Source organism: Theropithecus gelada, chromosome 12 (genome assembly GCF_003255815.1).
Source record: "Theropithecus gelada isolate Dixy chromosome 12, Tgel_1.0, whole genome shotgun sequence".
NCBI lineage: Eukaryota > Metazoa > Chordata > Mammalia > Primates > Cercopithecidae > Theropithecus > Theropithecus gelada.
This window is the reverse complement of record NC_037680.1, coordinates 117,857,594-117,876,830: the sequence shown is the minus strand read 5'-3', so window position 1 is coordinate 117,876,830 and position 19,237 is coordinate 117,857,594. Positions and strand designations below refer to the sequence as shown.

The following is a 19,237-nucleotide window of genomic DNA, read 5'->3' as shown; positions in this document are numbered from 1 at the left end:
CTCACACCCTCCATACTTGCCTTCAAACAACACTAAAGGCCAGAGACCACCTTGCTCAGAGCTTCACTGCCCCACCTACCAAGCACCCCTCCTCTGTGTTCCCTCTTCCCCCCTTCCCACCCCATGCAATGCATTCTGCAATAAGGTCCACAGCTCAATAATAGTTTTACTTTCTGTGTAGCATCTTGACTCCTCAAAAGAAATTCCCAAGTGTAAATAAACCTCCTGCTAGTTTAAATTCATTCTCTTGTCCTTACTTTTGTGCCATTAAGAGCAAGAAAAGCTTCTAAAGATGTTACTTGAAAGCCAGACAAAATTAGAAAAAAAGAGAATGCATTTGTGTATTACATATGAAAATAAATAATTTTAAAAAGAACTTTTGGCTGGGCACGGTGGCTTACACCTATAATCCTAGCACTTGGGAGGCTGAAGCGGGAGGATCTGTTGAGCCCAGGAGATTGAGGCCAGCCTGGGCAACATGGCAAAACCCTGTTTCTACTAAAAATACAAAAATTAGACAGGCGTGGTGGTGTATGCTTGTAATCCCAGCTACTTCAGGGGTTGAGGAGGGCGGATCGCTTGAGCCCAGGAGGTCCAGGCTGCAGTGAGCCATGATCGCACCACTGCATTCCAGCCTGGGTGACAGAAGACCCTTTCTCAAAAAAAGAAAAAAAAAAAAAAAAGTAAAAAATGAATAAATAAAAAGAACTTTCATGCTAATAACATGTAGAAAAACAAAAAAAGTTTTCTAATACATTACATGGACCTAAAAAATAGTGTTACTTAAATATTGATATATGCACATATTCTTAGTATATTTAATTGTTCTTGCTAATATTACCAGTGCAATCTTCTATAATGGAATTTTCAAAATAAAAACTGTATTATCATTGACCTAGAAAAGTAAGTTATATGTTAACACCATACAACACTTCCTGCATGACAGGCTCTGTGTGTGGTGTCTGCTCAATCCTCACACCAGCAGCTCTGGGAAAGAGGGATTATAATTGTCCCCACGTTTCAGAATAGGAAGCTGACACACATGGAGGCTAAGTGGCATCCCCTCATCCAGGTGGCCCAGGCCTCATTGAGACCAGGTGGCTAAGCTGGGAAGGTCTGGGTGTACCATCTGGCTCCAGTCTGCACCTTCCAGCAGTCTCTTAGCCAGCCTCTCACGAAAGAAGAGTAGAAAGACCAAATTATACTACAATTTTAAACAAAAGATATGACAATACCACTTTCCAAATAAAAGGAGAAATTCAGATTTACCGTTTCTAAGGATTTTCTCATGTGTTACCAAAGTCACTTTTGGTCAACTTAATATGCAAAGTCTAACCAGCAAAATGGAACTTGGTATATAATTTGACCGTTAGAAGATATAACAAAATACGCCTCCAAAAATCATGCTTCTTACCTCAGTGTCAAATATTTCCACGGTGTTGTCCAGCAGCTTTACTCTGAGGTGCAGGTGCTTCTCTTGCATTCTGGGCAACAGAGTCTGCCCAGGCTCAAGGGTGCTAACTCCCACAGGGGTCTGGGCACCCAAGCGTGTCCCTGCAGTCTGCAGGACTCTGTATGTTCCTTCTATCTCTCCCATTCTTCACCATCTGAGTGAAGAAAACACTAAAATGAAAAAAAAAAAACAAACACACACACATGAAGGAATTATCACATTATTTAGGTATTAAAACAAGGTAAAAAAAGAATTATCGGAGACAAGGGAATCCTCTGTATTATTTCTGCAACTTCTGTAAGTCTTAATCACTTCAAAAGAAAGCGTTACAAAAGATTATTTTCTCTCAGGCACTCATAGGTGGAGCATAAAATAACAAGCACCACCCTCAGTAACAATATTTCTGAATGCTCTATGAGCCAGTCATACCCATTAACTCATTTAACCTGTTAGACCTCACGAACGAGTGACATCACCACCACCCACCTAGCAGAGGCAAGAGAGCCCAGGGCTGCCACACCAACCCTAGGCTGTCCACTCCCTTAGCACACCTTTCTCCACCAGCCCAAACAGTTATTGTGGTGATGATCCTTTTTAAGTACTAGATAGTGCCATTTCTACCAAACGTAAATGGGCTCCACAAAGCATAGATAGCATTAATGCGTGTCAGGCAGTGCACAGCAAGATCTGAGGCATTCGTGCAACTGTTCTTCCCCTCTGCTGACTTTATGTGGAGTAGAAGACTACCCCAGCTGAGGACAAATGCCAATAAAGGATATGAAAACAGCCAGGTTTGTCTTTGCCAGCCTTGTACTCCTCGATTTTTCTAACGTGTCTTGCCAGGGTAGAGCGGGTGCCACTGGTAGTCTGGGAAGTAATTTCATGTATGGCACTGAATGACAGTTTGGATAAGGGTAACAAGGACTACATGCCTGGTAGCAGGAGGCACCTGCCCTTGGTCAGGCCTTTCCCAGCTCCTGCCCATTCTCACAATAACGCCCATCCTCACAATAACCCCCTCATCACTATCCACAGCCCACTTAACAGATGACAATGAGGGCCCAAGCAGGTCAAACACTTGGCCCAGGGAAGAGCTCATGTCCTTTTCAATTCTTCTTTGTGCCAAGGGGAAGGTCTCTGCTTGCAAGCTATTAAGTCTAACAGGGCTATTCTCGTCATTATTTGTTTAATGCACTGTAGATTTTATTTTTCCATTCAAATTGGGTATATATTTTTAAAAACAGATTTTATTGTCTATATTTGAAGTCTGCAACATGATGGTATGGGACACACAAAGATAGTAAAATGCGTCTTCATTGTTTTTAACGAAGATCAGCCTAGTATTAACTACTAAATATTTAGTATTAAGTATCAGCTAGAATAATACTAGCTTGTTTTTAATTGTGTTTATTATCTATTATTTATGGCAACTTCCCTTGTGAAGTGTCTTATTTATGTTTAAAAATCAATTTTTACATATTTAATACAATACAACATAGTACGGCAAAAAATATGGCAAAACTGGTGGAGGTGAGATACAAATGCTGGGTGTTTAATCAACAAAGAATGCAGCACTGCACCTATTATTTTATCTCACCCAATCACTCTCAGAGTCTTCCACTAATCTGTAACCTTTTAAAGAGTTAGTCTCACTCAATTTCTAGTCCAGTCCCCTTGCGTGCCAACTTAATTACTCCGAGTCTCCCGGCCCTTTCCTCTTTTTCATGCTTGTTTTGTCATCAAGACAAGCAAATCAAGAACTCCCCACTTTTTTTGGAGACAGAGTCTTGCTCTGTTGCCCAGGCTAAAGTGCAGTGGTGCCATCTTGGTTCACTGCAACCTCCACCTCCAGGGCTCAAGTAATTCTCCCACCTCAGCCTCTGGAGTAGCTGGCACCACAGGCGTGAGTCATCATATCCAGCTAATTTTTTGTATTTTTAGTAGAGATGGGGTTTCACCATGTTGGCAAGGCTGGTTGTGAACTCCTGGCCTCAAGTGATCCTCCCACCTCAGCCTCCCAAAGTGCTGGGATTACAGGCGAGAGCCACCACACCTAGAAAAGAACCTTTTTATTTCGTAATTTCAAATAGGCTCTCAGTGACTTACTGCCAAGCATCTCCTATTGTACACTTAAACCTTGCCCACAAAGACAACCTTCTAAGCTTCTGCACACGTCCAGTTTATCAAACAAGAAAGCAAAAAATGAAGAGCTAAATCCTCTGGGACAAGCAAAATGTGAGTAGTATGAACAAAATGACAAGGCAGTGCAAGTCCCATCCTAATTCCTGAACAAAGCCACTGACTGACACATTTATTACCTGAGCTGCACGGTTGGCACAGGTTGGCAGTTACCTACCATCTTCAGCTGTCATTCTTCATGCTGGATGCTCCTTGAGGGCAGGAACTAAATTCTTACTGTAAACATTTGCTAAGTATTTACTTAATGTCACTGGCATCAAAAAACATGAAGTGGTACATCATACAATGCACTGTAAAGATGACAACGGCCAAAGACAAGACTACAACCACAAACAGAACGACACTGTAACAAATTACTGTTTTTGCAAAACTAATATTAAACATGAGATATATGAAGTTCTGAGAATCATAAATAAGCCTTTTCATTTCAATTCCATAAACTTTTACTTAATTTTTATGAGTGCATAATTGTACGTATTTACGGGGTATGTGATTTTTTTCTTATTTTTTTATTGACAAAAATTGTATATACTTATCATGTACAACATGATGCCCTGAAATATGTCTACACTATGGGATGGCCAAATTGAGGCAATTAACTTATGCATGACCTCACAAACTTAACATTTTTTGTGGAGAGAACACTTAAAATCCACAAAAATTAGTAGTTTTCAGAAATACAATATGTATCTTAGCAACTTTCAGAAATACAATATGTTGTTACTAACTAGAGTCACCATGCTATATAATGGATCTCCTAAACTTAACTGCTGTCTAACTCAAGTTTTGTATTCTTACACAAGCAAACAATGTGTAATGGTCAAATTAGGGTATTTGGGATATCCTCCACCTCAAACATTTACAAATTCTTTCTGTTGGGAACATTCCAAATCCACTCCTCTAGTTATTTTGAAATATACAATAAGGTAATAACTACAGTTGCCCTATCGTACTACCGAACAATAGATCTTATTTCTTCTTACTGCATTTTTGTACCCATTAATCCTTCTTAACCCCCACCCCACTACCCTTCCCAACCTCTGATAAACGTCAGTTTTTTTCAGTTCCCACGAGTGAGAATATATGATATTTGTCCTTTCACAAACTTTTATTTATTGAGCAGTTAATGCAAAAGTAAGAGAATGCAAATGAAGAAGACTTCCACTTTGAAGGTACCTCCAATGTGAAAACATGAAAATAAAAATAAATGATCTACATGTTCTTGGTCAGCTCACAACATTTATCAAATATAAAACCATCAAAAGTGGGTTCTTCTGAAACAAGGGATAGGATGTTTTACTTTGGTCATCAAAGGCATTATTTCCCTTAAGTAATGCTACAAATCTGTAAACATTTATATAACTGAAATACATTTTTAGAAGTCATTTCTCCTATTTATTCTACTGTATAATTCTCATTTATGTTTTTGTAAATATAGCTTGAAAAATTTCTTCAGGTTCTTTCTCTTCTATTCATTATAAGAAAGTCATTTCTAAACATCTACTGCTAAAAAAAATAGACACGGCTAACCTGTAATGTCTAGGTGTACATTCCACCGAGAAAACCGTAAAAAGAAAACACAAGGAAGTTATTACTAGAGAAGCGGTCCCTTCTTGATGGGAGAGAGGGACTGTCGCTGGGAGGGCACACAGGGAAGGAGTTCTTAGGGTGGCGGGGCACAGTTTTATTTCTTGACCTGGACAGTGTTCATTTTATAATTCATTAAGCCATACACCTGGATTCATGTTTTTATGTGTGTTTATTTTATAATAAAAATATGTTTAAAACAACAAGCTTTTTAACATTGCTTCTTCTTTCAGGAGAACATGACGTATCAGACAAATAAAAAACACTTTTCTTAGTTCAAGGAATATCAAACTCTCTTCTCAAATATGCGGCTCACAGAGGAAATCTTCACGTTTCACACTTTCCAAGCAGCGACTTACATCCTAATTTTCATCCAGCCCAGAGAGACGCCGACATGGCTGCAGCTGAGATGTAGGCCACAACAAAATACCCTTGTTCATGAGACTGATCTTAAGAAGACAGATTCACTTGAGAGGAGATAACTCTGCGGTACTCTGTTGCTGATATCCCAAAGAAAAATCTGTTTGTTGTCACATAATAGCAACGTGGCATAAACTATCCATTTAATAATTACTCAGCTTTAAGATTAAGACTTACATTTAAGATTTTAACACTAAATTTAAGACTAAGACTTAAGTTTAAAACTTTAAGTTTATTACTAAGCTTCTGAAAGCTTAAAAAGACCTTAATAAAGCCAGGAATAGTGGCGTACACCTATAATCCCAGCTACTCAGGAGACTGAGGTGGGAGGGTCACTTGAGGCTAGCAGTTTGAAACCAGCCTGGGCAACATAGTGAGACTATCTTTAAAGAAATGTAAAAAAATACATTAATAGAAAACTGGCAGGTAACCCCATTGCTGTGATTGCCAGTTAAACTCGGTGTCAAAGCCTGTCAATCTACTGCGGAACCGGCAGGTTGCTCATTCAATATCATTTGCTATAGTGGGATTACTTCCCCCAGCCTGACAATGGGTAAAAAAATTTTTTTTTTAGGTATGCACCAGGGCTGGGTATGGTGGCTCATGCCTGTAATCCCAGCACTTTGGGAGGCCAAGGCAGGTGGATCATCTGTCAGGAGTTTGAAACCAGCCTGGCCAACATGGTGAAACCTTGTCTCTACTAAAAATATAAAAATTAGTTGGGTGTGGTGGCGGGTGCCTGTAATCCCAGCTACTCATGAGGCTGAGGCTGTTTTACATAAATTTAGACTAATGAAAATTATCTTTGTTTTGCTTTGTGTGCTTATAAATAAGTATTGAAGAGGCAAGAACACACAAGCTAGACTTGAAACATGGCAAGGCCATGAACAATCCTTGGTGTACCATGTTCTGTGGTCCTAGAAACCTGGTGTCAACCTCTGCCCATCCCTGCTCCTGCCAGCGAAACTTCCCAGATGCCCAGAGGAAAGTGGCAGCGTAAACAACCAGGAATCCGTGGGGGACTCAGTTTACTGTGCCATGTTCTTTCAATGTGAATGAAATGCTTTGCAGTCTTCATTCCTAAAAACATTTCTGGTGGCCGGATACAATTTGCACTACTGACACTTGGTCCCGCCTACTACAAACTCGGCTCTTGTGGGTATAGTCTCATTTAACAACAGAAAACCCTGTGACATGTCATTTCCATTTTAAAGTTGGAAAATTCAGCTCAAAAGTCTGCCAAAGCTTTGGGTCATAATGATGTATTGAGTAGGCTTGTAACAAATGGACCACTCTAGTGACAGATGTTGACAGTAGGGGATGCTGTGTGTATGTGGGGGTGGAGGGTATATGGAAAATCTCTTTACCTCCTGCTTAATTTTGCTACTAACCTAAAACTGCTCTAAAAAATAAAATCTATTTAAAAAAAAAAAAAAAAAAGGCCTGCCAAGGAACACATAACTCAGAAGTGACAGAGCTAGGACTTGGGCCCAGACTTGGATACCAAAACCTTCTGCTGGAAAATCAGCACATGGCTTTTTAGGCAAAAGCACAGTCCACCATCCACAGTAAAGGGTAGGGGCTAACATTTCTATTTTGCAATTAAAAAAAAAAATCACCTTCCCTAAAATATTTTTTACTGTCTGCTTTGGGAAAATCAAAAACCCAACTTCTCTATGACCAACCCAAGAAAGCAGAATATGAACTTGATATTTCACTACACTCATCTAATAGGAAAGTCCACTGCAGCACTGGGAACAAACTTCACTGCTGATGATGTTCAAATGGAATTCTTCCTCAATCCCTCGACCCTGGGGTGCATTACCTCTTTACTGCAGCACAGCAAGAGATGGATCCTTCTTTATTCCCTTTCTAAAGCATTACTAACTTTTAGAATAAGGAACTAAATAGTCAATGTGAGGAAGCAGAGAAAAATGTCAAGACCTCTGCTGTAAAGTAAGGCCTTCAAAGTGCTAATGAGAAATGGCTGGCTGGGCAGGTGGGCGGGCCAGCAGGGCTTGCACACCCTCCCCAGAACACTGCCGCATAAACACACACCAACACTGCTACGGTGTTGTCTGAAGGCAATGTGGCCTGAGCATCACAGAAACCATGGTTGGCACCAGAAGCTTGGGGAGAAGGGTGCTGCAGAAATCACTTGCACACACTTCTCCGGCAGGTGCTTCAGGATGGCTGTGTCACTTGCACAGAGCTGACCACTGAGGAGGATCCATATGCAGGCAACACTGTCCCTCAAACACCAGGAGGGGCAGTCAACAACTCAAGAACCTCTGCTGACAGAAGAGCGCTTACTGACACAGAAATGTATCTACCAAGCTGTGATTTTAAAAAGACCAAATAAAAAGGCAGGCACTAATAGGGAACAAGGAAGGAGGCAGCAGCAGCTGGGGGTGGTGGAAATTCAGGGCCAGCACACTTAGGTTTCAATTTCAACTCTGCCATTAACAAACTCAGTCGTGGCACCACTCCCAGCCCCAGCTTTTTCAACTGGAAAATTACAGAGGAAGGGAAGGGTTAATCAGATCTTTTTCAGCTCTAAGAATCCACGATTCTGTGATAAGGCAGCTCAATGTGAGAACAAATGGAAAGAAAATGTGTTCTTGATTTCTACTAATTTACAGTGTTTGGTAGCCACAAATTAAATATACCTCATAAAATCATGTTATCACAATCTTCCTACCTTAGCATAATGCAATAGTGGCTAAATGTGTGTAAGAAAAGGAAGATCACTTTCAGTCAAATTCAACAACAGTATAGACACAGACTAATTGTTCCAAAGAGACTTCTTTGTACATAACCAATATTTGAAAATCTTACTTTTACTTGCTAGGTTATTTTTTTTAATCGCCTGAACACTAAACAGGTGTATTATTTCCTTTAGAGTGTATTTTAGATCCTCTACAACCGGGTATTCTGATTTTACGTTAAACAAAACTCTACAAACTGAAAAACAGAAGTTTTAGGAGCTGAAGTGAATCTGGATAACTGATTCTCTGTACTTCTGTGGGGGGTGGTATGAAGTCATCCAATTTAACATCAAAATCTTTATAGAAAAAAGCCAGATCTGTATATGCTTCTTTGGTGTAAAAGTGAATAAAAGGTGCAAAACCAGGTGCATGGCATGCTAACTTCTGTTAAAAGAGGAAAACATATATAATTTTTTTTTGAGTAGTGATGATGTCTCATTAGGTTTCCCAGGCTGGTCTCGAACTCTCAGGCTCAAGGGATCCCACTGCTTTAGTCTCCCAAAGTGGTATGTATTTGTTTATATTAAAAAAAAAAAAAATAGAGCATAAACCAAAAACTAATGAAAATCATTACCTATGAGGGAGGAAGTGAAAGGGGTAAACAATGTTGGAAGCTGTACACGGTGTTTAGCAGTTTTGATATGGGAACTTCATAAATGGTTTCACATAATTAGAAAGCAAAATTAAATCAATATTTTAGAAAAGCAAGTCGTAAAAACCCAAACAAAATGAAACAAATGGTCTTAACTGTAAATCAAGACATCAGCTAAACTAAAGAAAATTACTTCAAGTGACTTTAAAGCCCAGTAACTCCATTCTACATCACCAGTAAAATATATCTTAAGGAATAAAAGGACTACAAAGAAATCCTACTGGATAAATGACCTTGTCTCTTTGATAAATGGCAACAAAAAAAGGAAACGGTGTATGTGTGTAAATACAAACTGCTAAGACATGTTATCTATAAGGTATGATGTTATCAAATGCTTATATATAGGACCTTATTTGAATCCTGAATCGAATATTTACAGATCAGAGAAATGTGAATCCTAAGTATCAGATGATATTAAGAGGTTAATATTATTTTCTAGTGTTTTAGTGGTATTGTGGGTACAGGAAGGGGAAAAAGTCCCTCTCTCTTAGAGATGCATACTAAAGTATTTACAGATAAAACGAAATAATATCTAGCATTTACTTTAAAATAATCCAACGAGCTGGGGATCAGTGGAGGTGGGTATAGGAAAAAAAGATTGTCCATGTGTTGATTACTGAAGCTGGATACATGGGCTTTATTATTTTCTCTACTTTTCTGAATGTTTGGAATTTTCCACAAGTCAAAACAAAAAACAAATCTAGCAATAATTTTTGATGTACATAAGGATTCAAGGAACCCATGCAAGAGTTCAAGCTGACAGTGAGGGAGAGAGAAGCTCCTACTTTATGAAATCCTGGCCCAGTCTCTACTTTCCGTAAGAAACTATAGCCTAGAAAATAAAGCTGCTTGCTCAAGGCCACAGACCTGATTTGTGCAGGGGTGAGACTAACATCTGGCATGGCTTCCAGTCCAATAGACTACAGCGCAAATTCTTCAAGATTAAAAAACTAAGACTATATTCACAGGGATGATTTCCATAGTTCATTACTAGAGAAGTTTCTCTCAGGATGTAGAGCAAAAAAGATATATTAGGAATGATTGTGAAGGAATAATTGTCAACAAAAAACAAAAAGTATTAAAAAGATTAAAAACAAACCAAAAAAATTGATTTAAAGAATTGTAAATTCATGCATTATGAATTCACTCTTTCCTTTATCACCTCCATTTTATTTCAGTTATTGTATTTTTCACTAAAATTCCCACTTCTTTATATCTTCTATTTTCTTTTTTTTTTTTTTGAGACGGAGTCTCACTCTGTCACCCAGGCTGGAGTGCAGTGGCCGGATCTCAGCTCACTGCAAGCTCCGCCTCCCGGGTTTACGCCATTCTCCTGCCTCAGCCTCCCGAGTAGCTGGGACTACAGGCGCCTGCCACCTCGCCCGGCTAAGTTTTTGTATTTTTAGTAGAGACGGGGTTTCACTGTGTTAGCCAGGATGGTCTCGATTTCCTGACCTCGTGATCCGCCCGTCTTGGCCTCCCAAAGTGCTGGGATTACAGGCTTGAGCCACCGCACCCGGCCTATATCTTCTATTTTCTTGCCAAGACTTTCTATATTTCCATCTGTTTCAAGAGTAGCTTTACTTCTTGGACTATTTTAATAATAGGGGCTTTATAAAGTTTAACTTTTTTTTTTTTTTTTTTTGAGACGGAGTCTCGCTCTGTCGCCCAGGCTGGAGTGCAGTGGCCAGATCTCAGCTCACTGCAAGCTCCGCCTCCCGGGTTTACGCCATTCTCCTGCCTCAGCCTCCCGAGTAGCCGGGACTACAGGCGCCCGCCACCTCGCCCGGCTAGTTTTTTGTATTTTTTAGTAGAGACGGGGTTTCACTGTGTTAGCCAGGATGGTCTCGATCTCCTGACCTCGTGATCCGCCCGTCTCGGCCTCCCAAAGTGCTGGGATTACAGGCTTGAGCCATCACGCCCGGCCCTTTTTTTTTTTTTTAACTGTAGCCCTAACAAATTTCCACAAACTTAGCAGCTTAAAATAAGCCTTTTATTAATTCACAGTGTCTATAGGTTAGAAGTTTGGGTGTAATGTAACTCGCCAGAATTCTCTGCTTAGGGTCTCAAAAGGTCTAAGTCAAGGTGTTAGATGACCCAGGGTCTTACTTAGATTTTTTGGGGGCAGAATACACTTCTAGGCTCATTCAAGTCTGTGTGAGTATAGGACTGAGGTCCCTAGTTCTTGCTGGCTGTCAGCTGTTCGTCATTCTCATTCCTTGGCTCATGGCCCCTTCCATCTTCCATGCCAGAAATGTTACGCTGAAAACTTCTTACACTTCCAGTCTCTCTGCCTTCCCCATCTGCTACCAGCTGGAGGAAGATCCCTGCTTTTAAAGGCTCATACAATTACCTAAGGCCCACCTGGATAATCTAGACAACGAATCCAGGCTAGTTGATTCGCACCCTTCCTTATATCTGCAACGTGCTTTTGCCAAGTAAGTCGCATATTCCCAGGATAAACACTAGGAGGTCAAGCTCATGGAGGCCACAAATCTGCAGACCACAGTGTATCAGATAATTCCAACATAGGCACCACCTCAGCTTTAGCCTGTGTCTTTTTTCACGAGTTGATATTTTCCTGGTTCTTCACATGCTGAGTAAATTTTGTATTGTATCCTGGACATTTTTAACCTTATGCTCTTAGAGACCCTTGATCTTGTTTAAATCCTGTGGGGAATGCTGGTATTTTGTTGAGCAGGCACTGGCCTGGCTGGATTCAGTCCCCAAGTGCTGATCAGCCTTCTGTAGAACATGGTCTTAGTGTCACTTTCACTTTCAAAGCCTTTGCAGTGTTCCTCAGCAATGTCCTGCAGGTCCCTACTTGCTTGGTGGCCAGCCTGCCTCCCAGGCGATGATGGTCTATCCCATAGTTGAGTTCTGTCTTTGGCAACCTGTTGTGGGTCACATTACACATGCATAGCTCAGTGTTGAGCCCGTAAGTTAACTAACAACTTTATGGGGCCACTTTCCTGAGTTCTTCCCTTTCTGGAATCTCCCTAGTATCATTTCCAGTTACCTGGGCTCCCCCTTTCAGACTCCAACCAGAAACTTACGGCTTTAATTACTCCGTTTAGCCATGCTCTTCTTTTGCGTGCATCTTGCCTGGGACTGAGCTGCAGGAGGAAGAGAATAAAAAGGCAACTGGGGTTTTCCCCATTCCCTAAGCATTTTAGGTGTTCACACACTCGTGCCACTGCAGGGCTGACCGGAGGAGAGGCAGCAAGAGGGAAAAAAATGATGGCTTTCTCCCACTTTCTGTCTTGGGGCCCAACTACAAAACTACCCTGTAGCTCTCCCTGTTCACACTGGGTACCTGCCTCCAGGTTTCAGACAGCTGGAGTCCAGGGCAGGGGATGCTGAAGTGAAGACAGGAAACTCACTACTGGTGCAAAGAGGGGCTTCAAATTCTGGCCTTCTCCCCCATCCGCCTGTTATGGTTTACTTGTCGGAGTCCTCAACAGCTGCTCCATGCACATGTCCAGGTCTTATAGCTACAGACAGTGGGAGAGGCGGGATGGAGTATGCTCCCTCCATCTCCCAGAACCACAGCTCCACATCCATGCATTTTAAAACATATTTACGGTGGTTATCACTGGGAGGGGTAAGAGGACTGATTTTTATTTTCTTCTTCCTAATTTTATGTATTTGTCAAATCGTCTACAGTGATAAGTATACATTATCTTTGAAGTCAGATGGTTTCTCTACAGAATCCTGCAGAAGTACTACCGGCTTTAAAAGTCTTAACTGACAGGGGCTACCTACAGTATGCCACTACTTACCTTCCAAGAGAAAGCTGGAATAACTGTCTTTCCCCTTAGAGTTGTATTTGCTCTTCTTTCAAAAATAGTTCAATTAAAAATTAATATTTTTAAACACTCTCTGGGTTACATTTTTTGTTCAGATACTGGTACTTGTTTTCCAACATTCATCTTATTAACTACTATACTAACAAAGCAACTGAGATTTTAATCATAAAGGGGGACTGGGCGCGACGGCTCATGCCTATAATCCCAACACTTTGGGAGGCGGAGGCGGAGGCGGGTGGTTTACTTGAGGTCAGGGGTTCGAGACCAGCCTAGTCAACATGGTGAAACCCTGTCTCTACTAAAAATACAAAAAAAGTAGCCGGGCGTGGTAGCGTGTACCTGTAATCCCAGCTACTTGGGAGGCTGAGGCAGGAGAATCGCTTGAATGTGGGAGGCGGAGGTTGCAGTGAGCCAAGATTGAGCCACTGCACTCCAGCCTGGGTGGAAAAAAATCATAATCATAATCATAATCATAAAGGGGACAAGAGATTTAATAAAGTCTAATAATTTAAACAATTTCTAAAAATAGTTCCTCCTTCCCAAACATATTCCCACTAGCTCCTGGGAGATTCACTTAGCATGCTCACCCCACATTCCCCTACTGGGTTATCTGGCATCAAGCCAGGGACCAGGAAACTACCCCCACAAAAGCAGTTTCACTATAGAGCTAGTCTGGCTCAGGTTTCTCGGCCCTCACTTGCACCAACTCCTTCCAACATCCCGAGAAAGGCCCTAAGCAGAGTGTCCCTATGGTCATACACTTTTGTAAAATTTACCCCCAAAATATTCTAATGGCAATCGATTAAGACTACTGCCTTTTCCCACTGCAACTCTGCCTCTGTTCCTCTTCCCTTTCATGTCAGGTAGCTTGGGAGGGGCTGTTGGCATTTTTGAGATCCACCTAAGGGTACATTAAGTTGGAGAAAGACATTTAGTTTGGGTTTAACAGGACACATTTATGCTGTTTACAGTTACTTCTACTATGCAAACTTAGGTGATTACCAGCCATCTCAATGCAGGTATTGCTTCCAGAAATGCTGCTATCACCCACTGCGCTGGTTCACCCAGGCTTTTATGAAATAAAGGTGAAGGGCCAAGGATCCCGTGGCAATGTGAATAGGTCCGATGGGGCCTGACTCAGGGAAGTGTGTGGGCAGTGGAAAGGAAACACGGTTTGAAATAGAGTGAGCCAGATGCTCATTTGTGGGGAATTTACCATCAGATGTGCTAAAATATAAGCGAATAGATCAGTTACCAGAAAAATAATCAATATAGCAGTACAATTCTGTGTGCCTTAGATGTGGTTTTTTTTTTTCTTTTTTGAATGGAATTGTGCAAAACAGGATTTACCTGAACACCTGTTTTTCTGGGACACCAACCTGAAGCAGTACTAGAAACAGCAAATACGTCTACATGTGTAACCATAAGTTTTATATACCCTATCAACAATAAAAATTTATCAACTGTGCTAGAGGAATCACTGAGTTCTTTCTATACCCTGTCATATGAAAATGTGGTTAAAAAGTACACAGCCAAAGGAAAAATATTACACAGGTGTATTAGATAATTAACAAACGTTACTTTCCTTAACTTAGCCATTTGCATTATTGATCAGCTTTTTCAAATTTGTTACTTTCTCATTCTAAATATTCACTTTTTTTTTTTTTTTTTTGAGACAGAGTCTCGCTCTGTCACCCAGGCTGGAGTGCAGTGGCAAGATCTTGGCTCACTGCAACCTCCGCCTCTCAGGTTCAAGCGATTCTCCTGCCTCAGCCTCCTGAGTAGCTGGGACTACAGGCACGTGCCACCACGCCCAGCTAATCTTTTGTATTTTTAGTATAGATGGGTTTCACCGTGTTAGCCAGGATGGTCTTGATCTCTTGACCTCGTGATCTACCCACCTCGGCCTCCCAAAGTGCTAGGATTACAGGCATGAGACATCACGCCCAGCCTCACTTTCTAAATTAGTTTTTATTTGTAACTTTGCATTTTTTTTCTTAAAGAGTTCTCCCCTTCCCCCAAATTGTATACCTTCAAGCTCCATAAAACCTGGCATCTGCCTCTGCCTCAGATGAAATTTGATTAATTCATTCAAATATTTATTGAGCTCTATTCTCTTTCAGGCAAGTCTAAATGCTTAGGGATACAGGAGTTCGTAAGAGAGAAAAATCCCCCCCCTACATAGTGGACAAATACAAAGACAATAGTACCTAACATATATTAAATGGTGATTAAGTGCCCTGGAGTGAGTAAAGTGAGGATGGTAGAGAGGAAGTTGGCAGGTGGAGGGAGACAGGGAGGAGGCTTCATCAAGAGGACAAGGTCCAAGACAAGGCCTCGAAAATGCCCTGGTACACATTACAACAGCTACCGTGTCCTGTATGACCATTACTGCAGGGAGATGCACGACAAGCCCTTCGCTTATGTCATCTCATTTAATCCTCACAATAACCATGTGCAGCTGGCATCAAGGAACTCAGGCTCAGAAAGGTTAGTGACTTGTTAGCAGTCACTCAGCTCCACAAGCGGCCTCCACCCCATTGTGATTTCATGGTGTGCACAGAGCACGCAAAGACACAGAAGTTTAATTCAGAAAGGGAGACGACTGAGAAAGTAACCAGTACGACCTGCCCACTGCAGTCAGAGAGAGCAGAAAGTAAGAGGCAGCACCGCTGGCTAGCTTGACCCGGAGCAGCTTCCCTCACAGGGGAACAGGAGACCAGGTGGACAAAGGGCATAGTGTGTGCACAGGCAGCGGAATACATAGAAACTGCAGGAGCAGCTGGGAAAGGATGAGGATAGTTGGGCCGAGACACCCGAGGAGAGGCGGGGAGGTGGCCTGGGGTTGTGCTGTGCGAACTCTAGTGGGCCAAATGGATGGAATCCCATACCTAAGTAGGTTTTGCAGCTGGATAGGACATGACCAAATTTTCGTTTTGGGAAGCAATCAGGAGGATTGGCTGGGGAGGGGAAAGACGGGATTAAGCAAGATTCATCACTGCATCCTATAACACTATAGGGCCTTTTTGTTTTTGAATTTTAAAATGGCAATAAACTAAAACACCAGTTTAGGGGAAAACAATTCATGACTCTTAAAATAAAACCACTTACATCACTCTAACTACCCTCCTGATCCTGTTCACGTCCTCAAGTATTTTTACAACACTATAATTGCTGTGTACACACCATTTCGACTTTTCAGTTAATTCACATTTTAAAGCATATTTCCATGGATCAAAATGGTTCAAATTTTCCTTGGATGGGAGGATGGGATTCGGCTTGCTGAAGCATGTTTACTTGCTATGGACTACTCTACCATACTGACACAGCAAAGTTTATCAGATTGTTTCGAAGAGTGTGATTCCAAAATCAAAACCTTTACCACATACTGCTAGTTACTTTCCAAAAAGATTAGACCAATTTACAGAATCACTGTCAACTAAACGCTCCCCAGAAAATCACCAAAGACTGGGCTTTATCATAATGCTTTGTAGGATCCTCAACTTTTCAACTCCCTGTGACGTTGACAAAGCACTCTATATTCTGATCTCAAAGAACACGACTGGAATTACCTCATTTCAGCACCCAACACTACAATGGGGTTTTGCCTGCGTATCTAGCACTGAGTAAAGGGGAAGCTGGCAAGCTGATATGAAAGTGGGTGAAGGAAAAATAAGAACAAAACTGAAAGGGTAAGCAGCAGCAAGAAAAATCTGTTACTGTCTGAATATAGAAGAGGTATTGATGTGACTAGAAGCAGGGGTGTTTGGGAAGGAAGGAAGCAACTGAATTCCTTGGGCCAAATGGATTTAAATGAGCTCACATGGAATTGCCCATGCATTGATCTTTGCTTTGGCAATCCAGTTCATATCATTCCCTCCAAACAGGATAAAGTTGCTTAATTATTGCCTAATTTTTTCTCAACTGTTTTTTGTAAATATCCAGGGGTAGCTTGTTTTACTTTCTACTCGGATTATTTGTCCACCTGATAATAATCATGGCTAACATTTATTAAGTGCTTACCTTATGTCAGGCATCTTGTTAACATAGCTTTTATTTTATTTTTTTTGAGACAGAGTCTCACTCTGTCGCCCAGGATGGAGTGCAGTGGCACAATCTTGGCTCAATGCAACCTCCACCTCCTGGGTTCAAGTGATTCTCGTGCCTCAGCCTCTCAAGTAGCTGTGATTACAGGCGTGCGCCACCAGCCCAGCTAATTTTTGTATTTTTAGTAGAGATGGGGTTTCACCAGGCTGGTCTGGAACCTCTAAATTCAAGTAATCTGCCTGCCTCAGCCTCCCAAAGTGCTGGGATTACAGCCACTGTGCCTGGCCAAGGTAAGTACATTTTAAACTCATTTTTTGAATAAGGAACCTGAGGCAGAGATAAATGAATACACCTTCTATCGACTTCCTCTTTGGGAAAGGAATTAGTATAGAAGGAACCTGGAAATCTACTAACAACTGATAGTCCTGTATGTAAATAAGCCAGCAAACTTCTGCAGTCCAGGAAACTGCATCATCAGCATTTAGTTTGTTAATAGTGAACCATCTAATGAGAATCTGCAACAAGGATAGCGCGCATGAAAAGTACAGATGGTATTTGCAAGTACCCCAGGTGTGACCCTAAACTGGTCATTCCATCTCTCTCAACCTCCCTTTCCTGTACTTTAAAATGGGGCTGTGCAACTTGGTCACGTCTCTGAAGAGTTTTGGAAAACTGAATAAATAACGACCATGAAGATCTTCCCAAACTTTTAAGGACCTCAAAAACAAAAACAAAAAACAACTTTCAACAAGCAGGTGTAGAAAATTTAAATTATATTTGGCCTACAAGTAAAGGTTACTCCATGCTTCCCTATCTCAAATGTCCTCTCCCATCTCTCTGGTACTGAGAAAATCTGTGTCGCCTGTTACAAGGCAGTCTACACAAGACCAACACGCGAACTCACCGGCACGTCAGGGTTATCAAACATTTCCACAGTGGCCGAGACAAAAAAACCTCATGGAAAAAAACAAAACAAACAAAAAAACAAACCCAGAGAGAAAAACTACCCTTTAAAGATTTGGCCTGGGGTTTTAAATCTGCCCATCCTTTTTTAACACTATGAATTGACAATCTTTCCTTCAATGATGCCTTGTTCTAATTTCTGTTTTTCACATCCATTAGTGGCACAGGATAGGCCAGCGGTTGCTGCCATAGCGTAAACGGAAAAGGTGCCTGTAATCTGGGTGTGTAATGTACTGGGCCATACTCTGGTCCCCAGTTTTCATGGGTTTCCCATGGTAGGCTACCCACTGGCTTAGAAGTATTTCCAGCCCTCAGTGGAGTAAAAATACGAACACCTAACACTGGATTCTCACCTAAATTAAGACACAATTTAAAGAAACACTAAAAAGGCAAACGGCTCAAAATGCCTCCACCAGGCACCTCCAGGCCCAAACCGTGCGGGTCCCTATGGCCCACTCCGGGGTGTCCCTCCGGGGTGGGACACTCCCCGGCCCACGGCCCTGCCGGCCTCCACGGGGCACTCCTCAACCCGCGAGTCCACGCGCGACACTCCCCGGTCTACAGCCCCACCGGCCTCCTCCACGCGGCACCCCTCAACCCGGGAGTCCACGCGGGCCACTCCCCGGCCCACCGCCCCGCCTGCCCCCACCGGGCAGGCTCCCTACAGACGGAGCTCCTCTAACCGGGACCCGCCTAGGAGCTCCAGCCGCCTCACGAAGGCCTTCAGAGGCCGGGCGGGACCACCTCTGGTGGACCAAGGCCTCAGCGCCCGCCCCGCCTGGGCCTCTCGCCTCGGGCCTCGGGCTTCACCGCCCACCCGGAGAGGCCCACCCCGGCCCCTCGCGCCCAGACCGCTCCACGTCCTCACCCTCGCCCTCTCGCTCGCCCGCCTCGTCCTCACCGGCCTGGCCCGGCCTCCTCAGTCGCCAGCTGCAGCCTCCAAACTCGCGTCCGCGTCGCCTGCTCCCGACTGCCCGCCGGCAGCCCCCACGCCGCGCGCCCCGCCCTGACCCCGCCCCCGCGCCGCGGACGCGCAGTCGATTGGCCTGCGCGGCGCCAAGGCGGAGCCTCCCCAGCCCGCGGCCTCAAAGAGCAAGATCGAGTTCTGATTGGTGAATGGACGGAGAACGGGCGGGACCAGGCGGGCAGCGACGTAGAATCTAAATCTGTGCTGAGCTCGGCTCGTTGGGCGGGGCGTCGGCGTGCGGAGCGAGGCAGTGTCCTAGGCGAGGCCTAGGCTCGCTGGGCGGGGCCTCGGTTGGTTGGGCGGGGCTCGGTCCTGGGTGAGGCTTAGGCTCGGCGGGCGGGACTAGGTCCTAGGACAGGGCTGGGGTCGCTG

The 19,237-nt window shown here is 42.9% G+C and overlaps 1 protein-coding gene across 1 annotated transcript in view; it reads right to left on the bottom strand.

Moving 5' to 3' along the window:
* The window catches only part of FARP2 (FERM, ARH/RhoGEF and pleckstrin domain protein 2), a 134,358-nt gene extending 115,452 nt beyond the window's left edge, over positions 1-18,906 (bottom strand). The window contains exons 1-2 of the mRNA XM_025403973.1: positions 18,767-18,906; positions 1,415-1,623 (exon numbers count right to left, since the gene is read on the bottom strand). Of these exons, the coding sequence (XP_025259758.1) occupies positions 1,415-1,597 (183 nt within the window). The 5' untranslated portion in view covers positions 1,598-1,623; positions 18,767-18,906. The remainder of the gene's footprint in view (positions 1-1,414; positions 1,624-18,766) is intronic.
* Between the last annotated feature and the right edge of the window lie 331 nt (positions 18,907-19,237).